The sequence below is a fragment of the Ranitomeya imitator genome, chromosome 10 (genome assembly GCF_032444005.1).
Source record: "Ranitomeya imitator isolate aRanImi1 chromosome 10, aRanImi1.pri, whole genome shotgun sequence".
Classification (NCBI taxonomy): domain Eukaryota; kingdom Metazoa; phylum Chordata; class Amphibia; order Anura; family Dendrobatidae; genus Ranitomeya; species Ranitomeya imitator.
In genome coordinates this window covers 4592711-4612535 of record NC_091291.1, presented here as the reverse complement: position 1 = coordinate 4612535, position 19825 = coordinate 4592711, and the positions used below count along the sequence as shown (strand labels likewise).

Genomic DNA, 19825 nt, shown 5'->3' with positions numbered 1-19825 from the left:
GCGGGGACCTAGGACTGAACCCTGAGGAACCTCAACAGTAAGAAGAGAAGATCTAGGAGTGAACCCTGAGAAACTCTGACAGTAAGAGGCAGGGATCTAGGACTGAGCCCTGAGGAACCTCAACAGTAAGAGGTGAGGATCTAGGACTGACCCCTGAGGAACCTCAACAGTAAGAGGAGGTGACCTATGACTGACCCCTGAGGAACCTCAACAGTAAGAGGCGGGGACCTAGGACTGACCCCTGAGGAACCTCAACAGTAAGAGGAGGGGACCTATGACTGACCCCTGAGGAACCTCAACAGTAAGAGGAGGGGACCTATGACTGAGCCCTGAGGAACCTTGACAGTCAGAGGAGGGGACCTAGGACTGACCCCTGAGGAACCTCAACAGTAAGAGGCGGGGACCTAGGACTGACCCCTGAGGAACCTCAACAGTAAGAGGAGGGGACCTATGACTGACCCCTGAGGAACCTCAACAGTAAGAGGCGGGGACCTAGGACTGACCCCTGAGGAACCTCAACAGTAAGAGGAGGGGACCTATGACTGACCCCTGAGGAACCTCAACAGTAAGAGGAGGGGACCTATGACTGAGCCCTGAGGAACCTCAACAGTAAGAGGAGGGGACCTAGGACTGACCCCTGAGGAACCTCAACAGTAAGAGGAGGGGACCTATGACTGACCCCTGAGGAACCTCAACAGTAAGAGGCGGGGACCTAGGACTGACCCCTGAGGAACCTCAACAGTAAGAGGAGGGGACCTATGACTGAGCCCTGAGGAACCTCAACAGTAAGAGGCAGGGACCTAGGACTGAGCCCTGAGGAACCTCAACAGTAAGAGGCGGGGACCTAGGACTGACCCCTGAGGAACCTCAACAGTAAGAAGAGAAGATCTAGGAGTGAACCCTGAGAAACTCTGACAGTAAGAGGCAGGGATCTAGGACTGAGCCCTGAGGAACCTCAACAGTAAGAGGTGAGGATCTAGGACTGACCCCTGAGGAACCTCAACAGTAAGAGGAGGTGACCTATGACTGACCCCTGAGGAACCTCAACAGTAAGAGGCGGGGACCTAGGACTGACCCCTGAGGAACCTCAACAGTAAGAGGAGGGGACCTATGACTGACCCCTGAGGAACCTCAACAGTAAGAGGAGGGGACCTATGACTGAGCCCTGAGGAACCTTGACAGTAAGAGGAGGGGACCTAGGACTGACCCCTGAGGAACCTCAACAGTAAGAGGCGGGGACCTAGGACTGACCCCTGAGGAACCTCAACAGTAAGAGGAGGGGACCTATGACTGACCCCTGAGGAACCTCAACAGTAAGAGGCGGGGACCTAGGACTGACCCCTGAGGAACCTCAACAGTAAGAGGAGGGGACCTATGACTGACCCCTGAGGAACCTCAACAGTAAGAGGAGGGAACCTATGACTGAGCCCTGAGGAACCTCAACAGTAAGAGGAGGGGACCTAGGACTGACCCCTGAGGAACCTCAACAGTAAGAGGCGGGGACCTAGGACTGAGCCCTGAGGAACCTCAACAGTAAGAGGCAGGGACCTAGGACTGACCCCTGAGGAACCTCAACAGTAAGAGGCAGGGACCTAGGACTGACCCCTGAGGAACCTCAACAGTAAGAGGAGGGGACCTATGACTGAGCCCTGAGGAACCTCAACAGTAACAGGCAGGGACCTAGAACTGAGCCCTGAGGAACCTCAACAGTAAGAGGCAGGGACCTAGGACTGACCCCTGAGGAACCTCAACAGTAAGAGGCGCGAACCTAGGACTGAACACAGAGGAACCCCAACACTAAGAGGAGCGAACCTAGGACTGTCAATGATCGGGGGGTCTCCCAGACAGGGGCCCTTTTTACAGCATGAGCCAATACCCGGGTTGGCCTCTGTGATCTACTCTGGGGGCTGTGCTGGTGATCTCCGATTAGAGCAGTGGGGGTCCCAGAACCTCTGACAGTGGTCCGGGCTGACAAACCCTCATAAATCTGTACGCCCGTATATTGGGCACACCTGCTGGAAGCTGCTGCGGTGCCTCTTTTCATCTTCTCATTAGTTATTCCTCAGATCAGGTTTGTGGAGATGTCACCCAGATCCTGTCAGGTGAGACTTTAATATCAGCCGCCATAAATCACCTAGGGCCGGTGCCAGCAACTACGCCCTGCGCTGCATGGAACCTGCGAGCTCTGCCCCGCTCACAGATGTGCCAGGATCCTCTGCTGGCTGTCAGTGAATGGGGACATTGCACTGATACATTGTAACAGATCCGGAGCTCTGAGCCTCATTCCACCTGGATTCCATGGGATTGCTCATGTGGGGTCCTCATGTCTCAGGGGTGCAGCACTTACTTGCAGACATAAACCTCCAGAGGCTTCTGAGTGTTCGGAGTCATGATCCATGGAGCCATCCTGAAGACCACCCGCTCTGAGAAGATCTGGCTCTAATAGGGGGGGGAAGGGGCACAAACTTATCAGTCTGCAAATCCTACAGAGCAATGAGCATAAGTCAGGCTTCTCTCCAGGATCTGACACATGATTAACAGCTGTCAGTCACAAGCCCCTCACACACTGGCTGGTGGTCATAGCACTGGTATTATATGTGGTACTATATGGCAGTAGTATTACTGGACGTCATATGCGAACTTTATTGCTTATTGCAAAAAGGATTCTGATGTCCCCCAATAAGATCTGTCAGCCTGGAGCTGCTGTGTGCTGACTACACTGATGCATGGCAACAAACTGCCAATGTGTTGTACTATTATTTTTGACCTTATATGGTAGTATTACTACTAAGTGTTTGTGGCAGTATTATTTTTAACACTATATGGTAGTAGTATTACTGGGTGTGTGTGCTGCAGTATTATTTTGGGCACTGTATGGAGTATTATTACTAGGTGTGTGTGTCAGTATTATTTTGGGCATCATATGGTAGAAGTATTACTGGGTGTGCGGCAGTATTATTTTTGGGCACTATATGGTAGTATTACTGGGTGTGTGGCAGTATTATTTTTGGACACGATATGTAGTATTATTTCTGGGTGTGTGGCAGTATTATTTTGGGCACTATATGGTAGTATTACTGGGTGTGTGTGGCAGTATTATTTTTGGGCACTATATGGGGTATTATTACTCGGTGTGTGGAAGTATTATTTTTGGACATGATATGTAGTATTATTTCTAGGTGTGTGGCAGTATTATTTTTGAGCACTATATGGTAGTATTACTGGTTGTGTGGCAGTTTTATTTTGGGCACTATATGGTAGTATTACTGGGTGTGTGGAAGTATTATTATGGGCACTATATGGTAGTATTACTGGGTGTGTGGCAGTATTATTTTTAGGCACTAAATGGTAGTATTATTACTAGGTGTGTGACAGTATTATTTTTGCAGAAATCGGTATTTGGGGGGGGTCTGTGTGACAGTAATATTTTTGCGCACTATATGGAGTAGTATTACTGGGTGTGTGTGGCAGTATTATTTTTGGACACGATATGTAGTATTATTTCTGGGTGTGTGGCAGTATTATTTTGGGCACTATATGGTAGTATTACTGGGTTTGTGGGAGTATTATTTTGGGCACTATATGGTAGTATTACTGGGTGTGTGGCAGTAATATTTTTGCGCACTATATGGTAGTATTACTGGGTGTGTGTGGCGGTATTATTTTTGCGCACTATATGGAGTAGTATTACTGGGTGTGTGTGGCAGTATTATTTTGAGCACTATATGGTAGTATTACTGGGTGTGTGGCAGTATTATTTTTGAGGCACTATATGGTAGTATTACTGGGTGTGTGTGGCGGTATTATTTTTGAGGCACTATCTTGTTACACTGTTCCTCTCCCAGTCACCCCCATCACTTACTTCATCTTCCTTCTGGAATATGAGGTCTATATAAACTAGACCTGAGAAATCAGCATCTGGGAACTGGAGACCCTCCACGAAGAAGGGGATTTCATCCAGGTTGTCTCTGTTCACCTCATAGGAGACTTTACTCTTTCCTAAGACATGAACGTACTGATACCCTGCAAGAAAGACCCCAAAATATCACCATCCCTCCTACTGAAGACAATAATGACATAATGATGGGCGGTAAGGGCATCTGGTTATAGTCTGACCCTCAGAGCGCTTGTGCGGGTCCATAAGGGTTCAGGGTGACAGGTGTGGGGGCACCTGATCACTACACACTTAGGGCCATTCTGAGACCCTCAGGCCAAGGTATCTTTGTATCATTGTACAGGCACATACTTCTCTTCTGATAGACCCGCAGTCGGTTGGCGTCCGAGGAGGAGATCTGCAGGATCACCTTGTGGTCATCAAAGATCTCATCAGGTCCCTCCGCAGTAAGGATCATGGGAGACATGTCCTTCACATCTGTGGGGAGACACATGTAAGACCCCGTCCATCTTAGTTTGAGGGTACAGCAGTGAGTATGATGATGATGATGGGCAGTACCGGCACCGTTGGGCGCTCCATCGTCTTCACTATCGGTAACGCCAGAGATGTTCCGGTCGCTGTCACAGTTCACCAGCAGAATGGCGCCTTTACCACCATGTCCCCAAGACCAAGTGTCCTACAGAAGAGGACAGAAGACGATGAGGCGGCGTGCGTTAGATTACACGCAAATCTGGGGAGTGGGGGCACGATACCTTATCTCTGACCCCGAGGGCCACCGATCCAGTGCGCAAGATGTCCACGTCCAGAGAAAGTGCTGAGGACACAAGTTATACGAAGAAACCACGTCAGAGCATCATCATAGGAGGTCTACTGAGCCCACCTCGCCTCAACATCATCCATAGTGACCCAACATCATCTATAGTGACCCGACATCATCCATAGTGACCCAACATTATCAAAAGTGACCCAACATCATCCATAGTGACCCAACATCATGCATAGTGACCCAACATCATCAAAAGTGACCCAACATCATCAAAAGTGACCCAACATCATCAAAAGTGACCAGACCCCAACATCATCCATAGTGACCCAACATCATCCATAGTGACCCAACATCATCAAAAGTGACCCAACATCATCAAAAGTGACCCAACATCATCCATAGTGACCCAACATCATCCATAGTGACCCGACATCATACATAGTGACCCAACATCATCCATAGTGACCCGACATCATCCATAGTGACCCAACATTATCAAAAGTGACCCAACATCATCCATAGTGACCCAACATCATCCATAGTGACCCAACATCATCAAAAGTGACCCAACATCATCCATAGTGACCAGACCCCAACATCATCAATAGTGACCCAACATCATCCATAGTGACCCAACATCATCCATAGTGACCCAACATCATCAAAAGTGACCCATCATCCATAGTGACCAGACCCCAACATCATCCATAGTGACCCAACATCATCAAAAGTGACCCAACATCATCCATAGTTACCAGACCCCAACATCATCCATAGTGACCCAACATCATCCATAGTGACCCAACATCATCCATAGTCCTCACATTTCGCACTTACCAATATTGGTCAGGTACAACATGGCACTACCCAGGAGATCTTTACCTTGGGATCCATAATAGGAAACCTTCACCTGAGACATAAAATAATCACTAATTATCAAAAGTAAATCCTGCAGATTATTACACCACTGACCTCTCTGCAGAGCATCGCTCCTCCACCTCCTGACAGATACATAGTGATGTATCCTGCAGATTATTACACCACTGACCTCTCTGCAGAGCATCGCTCCTCCACCTCCTGACAGATACATAGTGATATATCCTGCAGATTATTACACCACTGACCTCTCTGCAGAGCATCGCTCCTCCACCTCCTGACAGATACATAGTGATATCCTGCAGATTATTACACCACTGACCTCTCTGCAGAGCATCGCTCCTCCACCTCCTGACAGATACATAGTGATATATCCTTCAGATTATTACACCACTGACCCCTCTGCAGAGCATCGCTCCCCCACCTCCTGACAGATACATAGTGATATATCCTGCAGATTATTACACCACTGACCTCTCTAGAAAAGATGAAATAATATAATATGTTTGGGGTCACCTTGCTGTCATTGAGATCTGAGCTGGCTTTTTGGGGGGAGACCACGACTTTCTTGACTTTATTTAGTGGCCATTTTTCTCCCTTCTTGGGTTTATCTACAGATCTTGGGTCATAAACAATGATGACGTCCAATGAGCTTGAACCCCGGACATCAAACGAAACCGCTCCACGAGGGGCCGAACTGAAAGACAAAGATGAGAACAGGAGATGATGAAGCGGTTAGTTATGGGGAGCAGTGTCGGAGGTGGTCAGTCATGGGGAGCAGTGTCGGAGGTGGTCAGTTATGGGGAGCAGTGTCGGATGCGGTCAGTCATGGGGAGCAGTGTCGGATGCGGTCAGTCATGGGGAGCAGTGTCGGAGGTGGTCAGTTATGGGGAACAGTGTCGGAGGTGGTCAGTCATAGGGAACAGTGTCAGAGGCGGTCAGTTATGGGGAGCAGTGTCAGAGGCGGTCAGTTATGGGGAGCAGTGTCGGATGCGGTCAGTCATGGGGAGCAGTGTCGGATGCGGTCAGTCATGGGGAGTAATGTCAGAGGCGGTCAGTCATGGGAAGCAGTGTCGGAGGCGGTTAGTTATGGGGAGCAGTGTCGGAGGTGGTCAGTCATGGGGAACCGTGTCAGAGGCGGTCAGTCATGGGAAGCAGTGTCGGAGGTGGTCAGTTATGGGAAGCAGTGTCAGAGGCGGTTAGTTATGGGGAGCAGTGTCGGAGGTGGTCAGTCATGGGGAGCAGTGTCGGATGCGGTCAGTCATGGGGAGCAGTGTCGGATGCGGTCAGTCATGGGGAGCAGTGTCAGATGCGGTCAGTCATGGGGAACAGTGTCAGAGGCGGTCAGTTATGGGGAGCAGTGTCAGAGTCGGTCAGTTATGGGGAGCAGTGTCAGAGGCGGTCAGTCATAGGGAACAGTGTCAGAGGTGGTCAGTTATGGGGAACAGTGTCGGATGCAGTCAGTTATGGGGAACAGTGTCAGAGGTGGTCAGTCATAGGGAACAGTGTCGGAGGTGGTCAGTTATGGGGAACAGTGTCGGAGGTGGTCAGTCATGGGGAGCAGTGTCGGAGGGGGTCAGTTATGGGGAGCAGTGTCGGATGCGTTCAGTCATGGGGAGCAGTGTCGGAGGTGGTCAGTCATGGGGAGCAGTGTCGGATGCGTTCAGTCATGGGGAGCAGTGTCGGAGGTGGTCAGTCATGGGGAGCAGTGTCAGAGGCGGTCAGTTATGGGGAGCAGTGTCGGATGCGTTCAGTCATGGGGAGCAGTGTCGGAGGTGGTCAGTCATGGGGAGCAGTGTCGGAGGCGGTCAGTTATGGGGAGCAGTGTCGGATGCGTTCAATCATGGGGAGCAGTGTCGGAGGCGGTCAGTCATGGGGAGCAGTGTTGGAGGCGGTCAGTTATGGGGAGCAGTGTCGGATGCGTTCAGTCATGGGGAGCAGTGTCGGAGGCGGTCAGTCATGGGGAGCAGTGTTGGAGGCGGTCAGTTATGGGGAGCAGTGTCGGATGCGTTCAATCATGGGGAGCAGTGTCGGAGGCGGTCAGTCATGGGGAGCAGTGTCGGAGGCGGTCAGTTATGGGGAGCAGTGTCGGATGCGTTCAATCATGGGGAGCAGTGTCGGAGGCGGTCAGTCATGGGGAGCAGTGTTGGAGGCGGTCAGTTATGGGGAGCAGTGTCGGATACGTTCAGTCATGGGGAGCAGTGTCGGAGGCCGTCAGATATGGAGCAGTGTCGCAGGCGGTCAGTCATGGGGAGCAGTGTCGGAAGCGGTCAGTTATGGGGAGCTCTGTCGGAGGTGGTCAGTCATGTGGAGCAGTGTCGGAGGCAATCAGTCATGGGGAGCAGTGTCGGAAGCTGTCACAATTCCCACCGTGCTGACACCAATAGGTCACGGATCGTGGGTGACCTTTGGCCAGCACCCGGCTATCACATGTGCAGGGGGGCTTATCTTAGTTATCCCTCCACTGCTACAATGTGATGAAAACACAAACAAGGCTATTGACCTATCAATTTACCGCAGGGGCTTATTTTAGTTATCCCACTGCTGCTACAATATAACACGAACTGCAGGGAGTTATGTATATCCCGCTTTCCAGTTCCGCTTCGGAACTTGCAGCTCTCTGGCGCCCCCCTTACCCTCAGGTCAGTCAGGGAACTACACCTGGGATAATTAGTCGCCGGCGGGCCGCTTCACTGTCTAGCAGGCACGCTGCAGCGAGGGAATTATAAATGTTCAGGCCGCAGCCGGACAATAGCTTATAAAACCCAGTGCCATCTCTGCCAGCTGTACCAACTAACCCAGAACACACTTCGCTGCCACCAGCTCAGATTTCTCACAGAGAGGGGTTCGAGTCAACCCAAATTAGTAGCGTAATTACTTCAGGTACGTGAAAAATACGCATAGAAGATGAAGAAGACGAACTAGTAGTTTTATAGTTTACTCCAAACGATTAGGCAGTGTTTATTAAAGGTATATACAGATCTTACAATATGAGACAAAGTATATACAAGGCAATCACAAAATAAACAGGGATTAAAACAGAAATTAACACTTACATGTGCTCAGATCATCCTAGCTAATCATGCTGGTAGGCAGAGCCAAATAACCCAGTGCATCAGGAGGTCTTTTTGTAGTGAAATCCCAAGCAAGAATGAAGGCTGGGTTGAGTGCAGTAACTTATACCTGCAGGCTTGTGACATCACTAGAGGGGCTGGTTTGCCTGCCCCCTCCCATCTCCTCAAAGTTACAGATTGTACCAGCAATACTTATCATTCTCATAGCTTGGTTCGTGAATCTAGCAGTCACAACAACATGCATCATTCATCTTATTGACACAAAAGAGCACAGCGAGGTCAAAAATACTCTGTTGTAAAAAAGTCACAGTAAATAAGCAAGTGCTAGTCAAAAGATGAAAAAAATACAGGGTATTTAGTTAATACGTTTTTTTGCAAAAAAATGTATATTAAGCTGCTCCACCAATCGCCAAGGTATACCCATAATAGAGCAGTCCTATCTAATGTATATAATCCCTATCTGATGTATTTAAAAACCTGAATATCTGTATAGTACCTGTATAAGCAGGGCTCAGAGAGAAAAAATATCCATGTGGACGTGCTGGATGAAGCAGCTCCAGTGCAAATAACCCACAGAGGAGTGGTGGACTCCCTAGTCTTGTAGAAACAAGAAAGCAATTATAGAATCTAAAACACAAGGGCCACTTGCACAGTGAACAACTCTGTAGGAACATGTTCACACACCACCAAAAAACTTGTTGACACAAAAGAGCACAGCGAGGTCAAAAATACTCTGTTGTAAAAAAGTCACAGTAAATAAGCAAGTGCTAGTCAAAAGATGAAAAAAATACAGGGTATTTAGTTAATACGTTTTTTTGCAAAAAAATGTATATTAAGCTGCTCCACCAATCGCCAAGGTATACCCATAATAGAGCAGTCCTATCTAATGTATATAATCCCTATCTGATGTATTTAAAAACCTGAATATCTGTATAGTACCTGTATAAGCAGGGCTCAGAGAGAAAAAATATCCATGTGGACGTGCTGGATGAAGCAGCTCCAGTGCAAATAACCCACAGAGGAGTGGTGGACTCCCTAGTCTTGTAGAAACAAGAAAGCAATTATAGAACCTAAAACACAAGGGCCACTTGCACAGTGAACAACTCTGTAGGAACATGTTCACACACCACCAAAAAACTTGTTGACACAAAAGAGCACAGCGAGGTCAAAAATACTCTGTTGTAAAAAAGTCACAGTAAATAAGCAAGTGCTAGTCAAAAGATGAAAAAAATACAGGGTATTTAGTTAATACGTTTTTTTGCAAAAAAATGTATATTAAGCTGCTCCACCAATCGCCAAGGTATACCCATAATAGAGCAGTCCTATCTAATGTATATAATCCCTATCTGATGTATTTAAAAACCTGAATATCTGTATAGTACCTGTATAAGCAGGGCTCAGAGAGAAAAAATATCCATGTGGACGTGCTGGATGAAGCAGCTCCAGTGCAAATAACCCACAGAGGAGTGGTGGACTCCCTAGTCTTGTAGAAACAAGAAAGCAATTATAGAACCTAAAACACAAGGGCCACTTGCACAGTGAACAACTCTGTAGGAACATGTTCACACACCACCAAAAAACTTGTTGACACAAAAGAGCACAGCGAGGTCAAAAATACTCTGTTGTAAAAAAGTCACAGTAAATAAGCAAGTGCTAGTCAAAAGATGAAAAAAATACAGGGTATTTAGTTAATACGTTTTTTTGCAAAAAAATGTATATTAAGCTGCTCCACCAATCGCCAAGGTATACCCATAATAGAGCAGTCCTATCTAATGTATATAATCCCTATCTGATGTATTTAAAAACCTGAATATCTGTATAGTACCTGTATAAGCAGGGCTCAGAGAGAAAAAATATCCATGTGGACGTGCTGGATGAAGCAGCTCCAGTGCAAATAACCCACAGAGGAGTGGTGGACTCCCTAGTCTTGTAGAAACAAGAAAGCAATTATAGAACCTAAAACACAAGGGCCACTTGCACAGTGAACAACTCTGTAGGAACATGTTCACACACCACCAAAATACTTGTTGACACAAAAGAGCACAGCGAGGTCAAAAATACTCTGTTGTAAAAAAGTCACAGTAAATAAGCAAGTGCTAGTCAAAAGATGGTGGTGGTGTGTGAACATGTTCCTACAGAGTTGTTCACTGTGCAAGTGGCCCTTGTGTTTTAGGTTCTATAATTGCTTTCTTGTTTCTACAAGACTAGGGAGTCCACCACTCCTCTGTGGGTTATTTGCACTGGAGCTGCTTCATCCAGCACGTCCACATGGATATTTTTTCTCTCTGAGCCCTGCTTATACAGGTACTATACAGATATTCAGGTTTTTAAATACATCAGATAGGGATTATATACATTAGATAGGACTGCTCTATTATGGGTATACCTTGGCGATTGGTGGAGCAGCTTAATATACATTTTTTTGCAAAAAAACGTATTAACTAAATACCCTGTATTTTTTTCATCTTTTGACTAGCACTTGCTTATTTACTGTGACTTTTTTACAACAGAGTATTTTTGACCTCGCTGTGCTCTTTTGTGTCAACAAGTTTTTTGGTGGTGTGTGAACATGTTCCTACAGAGTTGTTCACTGTGCAAGTGGCCCTTGTGTTTTAGGTTCTATAATTGCTTTCTTGTTTCTACAAGACTAGGGAGTCCACCACTCCTCTGTGGGTTATTTGCACTGGAGCTGCTTCATCCAGCACGTCCACATGGATATTTTTTCTCTCTGAGCCCTGCTTATACAGGTACTATACAGATATTCAGGTTTTTAAATACATCAGATAGGGATTATATACATTAGATAGGACTGCTCTATTATGGGTATACCTTGGCGATTGGTGGAGCAGCTTAATATACATTTTTTTGCAAAAAAACGTATTAACTAAATACCCTGTATTTTTTTCATCTTTTGACTAGCACTTGCTTATTTACTGTGACTTTTTTACAACAGAGTATTTTTGACCTCGCTGTGCTCTTTTGTGTCAACAAGTTTTTTGGTGGTGTGTGAACATGTTCCTACAGAGTTGTTCACTGTGCAAGTGGCCCTTGTGTTTTAGGTTCTATAATTGCTTTCTTGTTTCTACAAGACTAGGGAGTCCACCACTCCTCTGTGGGTTATTTGCACTGGAGCTGCTTCATCCAGCACGTCCACATGGATATTTTTTCTCTCTGAGCCCTGCTTATACAGGTACTATACAGATATTCAGGTTTTTAAATACATCAGATAGGGATTATATACATTAGATAGGACTGCTCTATTATGGGTATACCTTGGCGATTGGTGGAGCAGCTTAATATACATTTTTTTGCAAAAAAACGTATTAACTAAATACCCTGTATTTTTTTCATCTTTTGACTAGCACTTGCTTATTTACTGTGACTTTTTTACAACAGAGTATTTTTGACCTCGCTGTGCTCTTTTGTGTCAACAAGTTTTTTGGTGGTGTGTGAACATGTTCCTACAGAGTTGTTCACTGTGCAAGTGGCCCTTGTGTTTTAGGTTCTATAATTGCTTTCTTGTTTCTACAAGACTAGGGAGTCCACCACTCCTCTGTGGGTTATTTGCACTGGAGCTGCTTCATCCAGCACGTCCACATGGATATTTTTTCTCTCTGAGCCCTGCTTATACAGGTACTATACAGATATTCAGGTTTTTAAATACATCAGATAGGGATTATATACATTAGATAGGACTGCTCTATTATGGGTATACCTTGGCGATTGGTGGAGCTGCTTAATATACATTTTTTTGCAAAAAAACGTATTAACTAAATACCCTGTATTTTTTTCATCTTTTGACTAGCACTTGCTTATTTACTGTGACTTTTTTACAACAGAGTATTTTTGACCTCGCTGTGCTCTTTTGTGTCAACAAGTTTTTTGGTGGTGTGTGAACATGTTCCTACAGAGTTGTTCACTGTGCAAGTGGCCCTTGTGTTTTAGGTTCTATAATTGCTTTCTTGTTTCTACAAGACTAGGGAGTCCACCACTCCTCTGTGGGTTATTTGCACTGGAGCTGCTTCATCCAGCACGTCCACATGGATATTTTTTCTCTCTGAGCCCTGCTTATACAGGTACTATACAGATATTCAGGTTTTTAAATACATCAGATAGGGATTATATACATTAGATAGGACTGCTCTATTATGGGTATACCTTGGCGATTGGTGGAGCAGCTTAATATACATTTTTTTGCAAAAAAACGTATTAACTAAATACCCTGTATTTTTTTCATCTTTTGACTAGCACTTGCTTATTTACTGTGACTTTTTTACAACAGAGTATTTTTGACCTCGCTGTGCTCTTTTGTGTCAACAAGTTTTTTGGTGGTGTGTGAACATGTTCCTACAGAGTTGTTCACTGTGCAAGTGGCCCTTGTGTTTTAGGTTCTATAATTGCTTTCTTGTTTCTACAAGACTAGGGAGTCCACCACTCCTCTGTGGGTTATTTGCACTGGAGCTGCTTCATCCAGCACGTCCACATGGATATTTTTTCTCTCTGAGCCCTGCTTATACAGGTACTATACAGATATTCAGGTTTTTAAATACATCAGATAGGGATTATATACATTAGATAGGACTGCTCTATTATGGGTATACCTTGGCGATTGGTGGAGCAGCTTAATATACATTTTTTTGCAAAAAAACGTATTAACTAAATACCCTGTATTTTTTTCATCTTTTGACTAGCACTTGCTTATTTACTGTGACTTTTTTACAACAGAGTATTTTTGACCTCGCTGTGCTCTTTTGTGTCAACAAGTTTTTTGGTGGTGTGTGAACATGTTCCTACAGAGTTGTTCACTGTGCAAGTGGCCCTTGTGTTTTAGGTTCTATAATTGCTTTCTTGTTTCTACAAGACTAGGGAGTCCACCACTCCTCTGTGGGTTATTTGCACTGGAGCTGCTTCATCCAGCACGTCCACATGGATATTTTTTCTCTCTGAGCCCTGCTTATACAGGTACTATACAGATATTCAGGTTTTTAAATACATCAGATAGGGATTATATACATTAGATAGGACTGCTCTATTATGGGTATACCTTGGCGATTGGTGGAGCAGCTTAATATACATTTTTTTGCAAAAAAACGTATTAACTAAATACCCTGTATTTTTTTCATCTTTTGACTAGCACTTGCTTATTTACTGTGACTTTTTTACAACAGAGTATTTTTGACCTCGCTGTGCTCTTTTGTGTCAACAAGTTTTTTGGTGGTGTGTGAACATGTTCCTACAGAGTTGTTCACTGTGCAAGTGGCCCTTGTGTTTTAGGTTCTATAATTGCTTTCTTGTTTCTACAAGACTAGGGAGTCCACCACTCCTCTGTGGGTTATTTGCACTGGAGCTGCTTCATCCAGCACGTCCACATGGATATTTTTTCTCTCTGAGCCCTGCTTATACAGGTACTATACAGATATTCAGGTTTTTAAATACATCAGATAGGGATTATATACATTAGATAGGACTGCTCTATTATGGGTATACCTTGGCGATTGGTGGAGCAGCTTAATATACATTTTTTTGCAAAAAAACGTATTAACTAAATACCCTGTATTTTTTTCATCTTTTGACTAGCACTTGCTTATTTACTGTGACTTTTTTACAACAGAGTATTTTTGACCTCACTGTGCTCTTTTGTGTCAACAAGTTTTTTGGTGGTGTGTGAACATGTTCCTACAGAGTTGTTCACTGTGCAAGTGGCCCTTGTGTTTTAGGTTCTATAATTGCTTTCTTGTTTCTGCAAGACTAGGGAGTCCACCACTCCTCTGTGGGTTATTTGCACTGGAGCTGCTTCATCCAGCACGTCCACATGGATATTTTTTCTCTCTGAGCCCTGCTTATACAGGTACTATACAGATATTCAGGTTTTTAAATACATCAGATAGGGATTATATACATTAGATAGGACTGCTCTATTATGGGTATACCTTGGCGATTGGTGGAGCAGCTTAATATACATTTTTTTGCAAAAAAACGTATTAACTAAATACCCTGTATTTTTTTCATCTTTTGACTAGCACTTGCTTATTTACTGTGACTTTTTTACAACAGAGTATTTTTGACCTCGCTGTGCTCTTTTGTGTCAACAAGTTTTTTGGTGGTGTGTGAACATGTTCCTACAGAGTTGTTCACTGTGCAAGTGGCCCTTGTGTTTTAGGTTCTATAATTGCTTTCTTGTTTCTACAAGACTAGGGAGTCCACCACTCCTCTGTGGGTTATTTGCACTGGAGCTGCTTCATCCAGCACGTCCACATGGATATTTTTTCTCTCTGAGCCCTGCTTATACAGGTACTATACAGATATTCAGGTTTTTAAATACATTAGATAGGACTGCTCTATTATGGGTATACCTTGGCGATTGGTGGAGCAGCTTAATATACATTTTTTTGCAAAAAAACGTATTAACTAAATACCCTGTATTTTTTTCATCTTTTGACTAGCACTTGCTTATTTACTGTGACTTTTTTACAACAGAGTATTTTTGACCTCGCTGTGCTCTTTTGTGTCAACAAGTTTTTTGGTGGTGTGTGAACATGTTCCTACAGAGTTGTTCACTGTGCAAGTGGCCCTTGTGTTTTAGGTTCTATCATTCATCTTATATTGAAATTAGCTTTCTATTGACACCAAATTCCTACTAGTTGTTCCACAGGATTCCGGAGAAATTCGCACTTTGCACTGGTTGTGTTTAGCTGCTAGCGCTTACAGTGGCTGACAGATCTACCGATGGAAATTCGCAATATGTGCTCATTTTTCTAGCCCAAATCGGTGGCCCAATATCTTACTATAATAGAACAAAGAAACTCATGTCTTTTGAGAGAGACTAGACCAGTTTCAGCTGGTACTAGATGGGACAATTGTCTACCACAGCTACAGGAGGAAAACTAAAAATAATATTATGCATTATCATCACCGATGCTGTCAGGAATCCCACCATGCTGCCACCAATATGTCATGTTTCACGGGGAAGATACCTTTATCATCCCCACCACTCACACCAATTTGTCATGATCCGGGGTTGTTTGGTTGCCCCTGGTTCTTTCTGAAGGGAATTTATCTATATACCACTTCCCAGTTCCGGTTTGGAACTTGCAGCCCTCTGGCGCCCCCCCTTACCCTCAGTTCAGTCAGGGTACTGCACCTAGGGTAATTAGTCGCCAGAAAGGCTGTCTGCTATGTACTGGCTATTGGGCACGCAGCAGCGAGGGCGATATAACTACTCCCACTCAGGCGGGAGCAATAATTATCAATGCTGCCGGTCGCTGCAAAGACTCCCAATTGCACAGGACAAATTCTGCTGCCACCAGCTCCGATTTCTTAATTATTAACAGGTCCGGAGCCAACCCAGATTAGCAGCGTAATTCACTTCAGAGGACGCAACAGTTCGTTATAGAGCAAGGAGTGACAAGCTAGTAAATTTTATTTTACTCCAAAAAAGGTATGCAGTGTTTACAGAGGTATAAAAAGATGTTATAAAGAAGACAAATATCATATGTACAATACAATTACAAATAAAATGGGAGTAAAGTTGAAAAAGAACACTTCCATTTCTTTATGTTATCTTATCTCATGGCCGACCATGTGCTGTTGAGGAGGGGCCACATCTAGATGCATAGCACGCATCTGTGCAGCAGTTTGACCCTGGAAAAAGACACTGAAGACTGCTTGCTTCTCTTACTTATTTCCTAGCCTAAACCCAAACCCTGTGGTGACCTCACTTAGAGGCTGAAACCTCCCCTTTTCTCAGCATTATGAAAACCATTTTTCTACCTAGCTCGCTGTATGAATCTCGTATACGAAATACACGATGATCAGAATGTGCCCCACTTCATGGGGATTCTTTTAAGTGTAAACATGGAGTAATTACATGACCCGCTTACGGAGAAACTCATTCTTTGCACTCAGTGGGTTTAGCCTCTAGCAATTTCAGAGAGTTATAGATCCCTCGATGGACTTCCGGAATATATAATTCTTATACCTCTAGCCATGATCGGTGCCAATATATATAACCTTGAAAGAACAATAGAAGCTCAGGCTTTCTGTACCAGTTTTAGCCAGTACCAGGTGGGAGGGGGGAATGAGTAGGGTAGGTAGACTGTTCTGCCAGCAGCAAAGAGCCATATAAATTCTTGAGGGAGGGGTGAAATGAGGGGTTTAGGATTCAAACACACACAGGCAGCGGGAAGAGGGGGGTCGGAAGGCCCACCGTGTGTGTCTCAAAGCGATGGAACATTTAGGGTGATGCTCAAACATGGCATATTCCTATTATTGTGACAGATGCAGTCAGTCACGGGGAGCAGTGTCAGAGGCGGTCAGTTATGGGGAGCAGTGTCGGAGGCGGTCAGTCATGGGGAGCAGTGTCGGAGTTGTTCAGTTATGGGGAGCAGTGTCGGAGGTAGTCGGTCATGGGGAGCAGTGTCGGAGGCGGTCAGTCATGGGGAGCAGTGTCGGAGTTGGTCAGTTATGGGGAGCAGTGTCGGAGGTGTTCAGTTATGGGGAGCAGTGTCGGAGGTGGTCAGTTATAGGGAGCAGTGTTGGAGGTAGTCTGTCATGGGGAGCAGTTTCAGAGGCAGTCAGTTATGGGGAGCAGTGTCGGAGGCGGTCAGTTATGGGGAGCAGTCAAAGAATAAACAATTCACAGCACCTCATAGCAAACAAAGGGTTAACTATTACCCACAAGAGAGGTGCATGTCAATTCCAGAGAGTCTTTCCCGGTAAAACATCCAAACATTCAAATAGAGAATGAATACAGCGCCTCATACGTTGGTGAAAAATTGCAGTTCCTTTATTCTGCCCTCTGTGGTGACGTTTCGATCTACATGATTTTTTTTCAAGCAGTGCCGGAGGTGGTCGGTCATGGGGAACAGTTTCAGAGGTGGTCAGTTATGGGGAGCAGTGTCGGATGCGGTCAGTCATGGGGAGCAGTGTCGGTGGAGGTCGGTCATGGTGAGTGGTTTTCCTTTGGTCATAGTGTGCAGGGTCGGATGCACGTAGTCGCCGCTCTCGTATACATCTCATCATCTGTAATCAGCCCTGTAGCAAAACCCATAAAGAGTGAGCAGAGTCAGGAGCAGAGCCCATAAAGAGTGAGCAGAGTCAGGAGCAGAGCCCATAAAGAGTGAGCAGAGTCAGGTGCAGAGCCCATAAAGAGTGAGCAGAGTCAGGAGCAGAGAGCATAAAGAGTGAGCAGAGTCAGGAGCAGAGAGCATAAAGAGTGAGCAGGAGTTACAAACAGGAGATGGTCTGTGACTGTCCTCCGAGGAGGCTGCGCCCCCTGTAAGGAAAAGCTCAACCTCGAGAAGGCAGATTGTGGGGGTGCAGAGAACAGAGAGAACAACTGTCTGCACCCTGAAGAGTCAGAGAAGAGTGAGAAGACACCAGGGAAGAGACAGGACAGTATCACACAGGATTAGATACACGGCTCAGCAAACAGTATCACACAGGAGAGGATTAGATACACAGCTCAGCAGTCAGTATCACACAGGAGAGGATGAGATACACGGCTCAGCAATCAGTATCACACAGGAGAGGATTAGATACACGGCTCAGCAGTCAGTATCACACAGGAGAGGATTAGATACACGGCTCAACAGACAGTATCACACAGGATTAGATACACGGCTCAGCAGTCAGTATCACACAGGAGAGGATTAGATACACGGCTCAGCAGACGGTATCACACAGGAGAGGATTAAAGACATGGCTCAGCAGTCAGTATCACACAGGAGAGGATTAGATACACGGCTCAGCAGTCAGTATCACACAGGATTAGATACACGGCTCAGCAGACAGTATCACACAGGAGAGGATTAGATACACGGCTCAGCAGTCAGTATCACACAGGAGAGGATTAGATACATGGCTCAGCAGTCAGTATCACACAGGAGAGGATTAGATACACGGCTCAGCAGACAGTATCACACAGGAGAGGATTAGATACACAGCTCAGCAGACAGTATCACACAGGAGAGGATTAGATACACGGCTCAGCAGTCAGTATCACACAGGATTAGATACACGGCTCAGCAGTCAGTATCACACAGGAGAGGATTAGATACACGGCTCAGCAGACGGTATCACACAGGAGAGGATTAAAGACATGGCTCAGCAGTCAGTATCACACAGGAGAGGATTAGATACACGGCTCAGCAGTCAGTATCACACAGGATTAGATACACGGCTCAGCAGTCAGTATCACACAGGAGAGGATTAGATACACGGCTCAGCAGTCAGTATCACACAGGAGAGGATTAGATACACGGCTCAGCAGACAGTATCACACAGGATTAGATACATGGCGCAGCAGTCAGTATCACACATGAGAGGATTAGATACACGGCTCAGCAGACGGTATCACACAGGAGAGGATTAAAGACATGGCTCAGCAGTCAGTATCACACAGGAGAGGATTAGATACACGGCTCAGCAGACAGTATCACACAGGAGAGGATTAGATACACGGCTCAGCAGTCAGTATCACACAGTATAGGATTAGATACACGGCTCAGCAGACAGTATCACACAGGAGAGGATTAGATACACGGCTCAGCAGTCAGTATCACACAGGAGAGGATTAGATACACGGCTCAGCAGTCAGTATCACACAGGAGAGGATTAGATACACGGCTCAGCAGTCAGTATCACACAGGAGAGGATTAGATACACGGCTCAGCAGATAGTATCACACAGGAGAGGATTAGATACACGGCTCAGCAGTCAGTATCACACAGGAGAGGATTAGATACACAGCTCAGCAGACAGTATCACACAGGAGAGGATTAGATACACGGCTCAGCAGACAGTATCACACAGGAGAGGATTAGATACACGGCTCAGCAGTCAGTATCACACAGGAGAGGATTAGATACACGGCTCAGCAGTCAGTATCACACAGGAGAGGATTAGATACACGGCTCAGCAGTCAGTATCACACAGGAGAGGATTAGATACACGGCTCAGCAGTCAGTATCACACAGGAGAGGATTAGATACACAGCTCAGCAGACAGTATCACACAGGAGAGGATTAGATACACGGCTCAGCAGTCAGTATCACACAGGAGAGGATTAGATACACGGCTCAGCAGTCAGCATCACACAGGAGAGGATTAGATACACGGCTCAGCAGTCAGTATCACACAGGAGAGGATTAGATACACGGCTCAGCAGTCAGTATCACACAGGATTAGATACATGGCTCAGCAGTCAGTATCACA

General features: G+C 45.6%; 1 protein-coding gene across 2 annotated transcripts in view; it reads right to left on the bottom strand.

The window, feature by feature from the left end:
* The window catches only part of LOC138651100 (protein-arginine deiminase type-1-like), a 49972-nt gene that overhangs the window by 14927 nt on the left and 15220 nt on the right, over positions 1-19825 (bottom strand). The window contains exons 1-8 of one of the 2 annotated variants that reach the window (XM_069741093.1): positions 8594-8691; positions 6054-6234; positions 5499-5571; positions 4648-4709; positions 4454-4571; positions 4247-4372; positions 3863-4023; positions 2348-2439 (exon numbers count right to left, since the gene is read on the bottom strand). In XM_069741093.1, coding sequence (XP_069597194.1) covers positions 2348-2439; positions 3863-4023; positions 4247-4372; positions 4454-4571; positions 4648-4709; positions 5499-5520 — 581 coding nt within the window. In that variant the 5' untranslated portion in view covers positions 5521-5571; positions 6054-6234; positions 8594-8691. Of the gene's footprint in view, positions 1-2347; positions 2440-3862; positions 4024-4246; positions 4373-4453; positions 4572-4647; positions 4710-5498; positions 5572-6053; positions 6235-8593; positions 8692-19825 lie in introns of those variants that run through there. The other variant, XM_069741092.1, reaches the window with a different exon arrangement.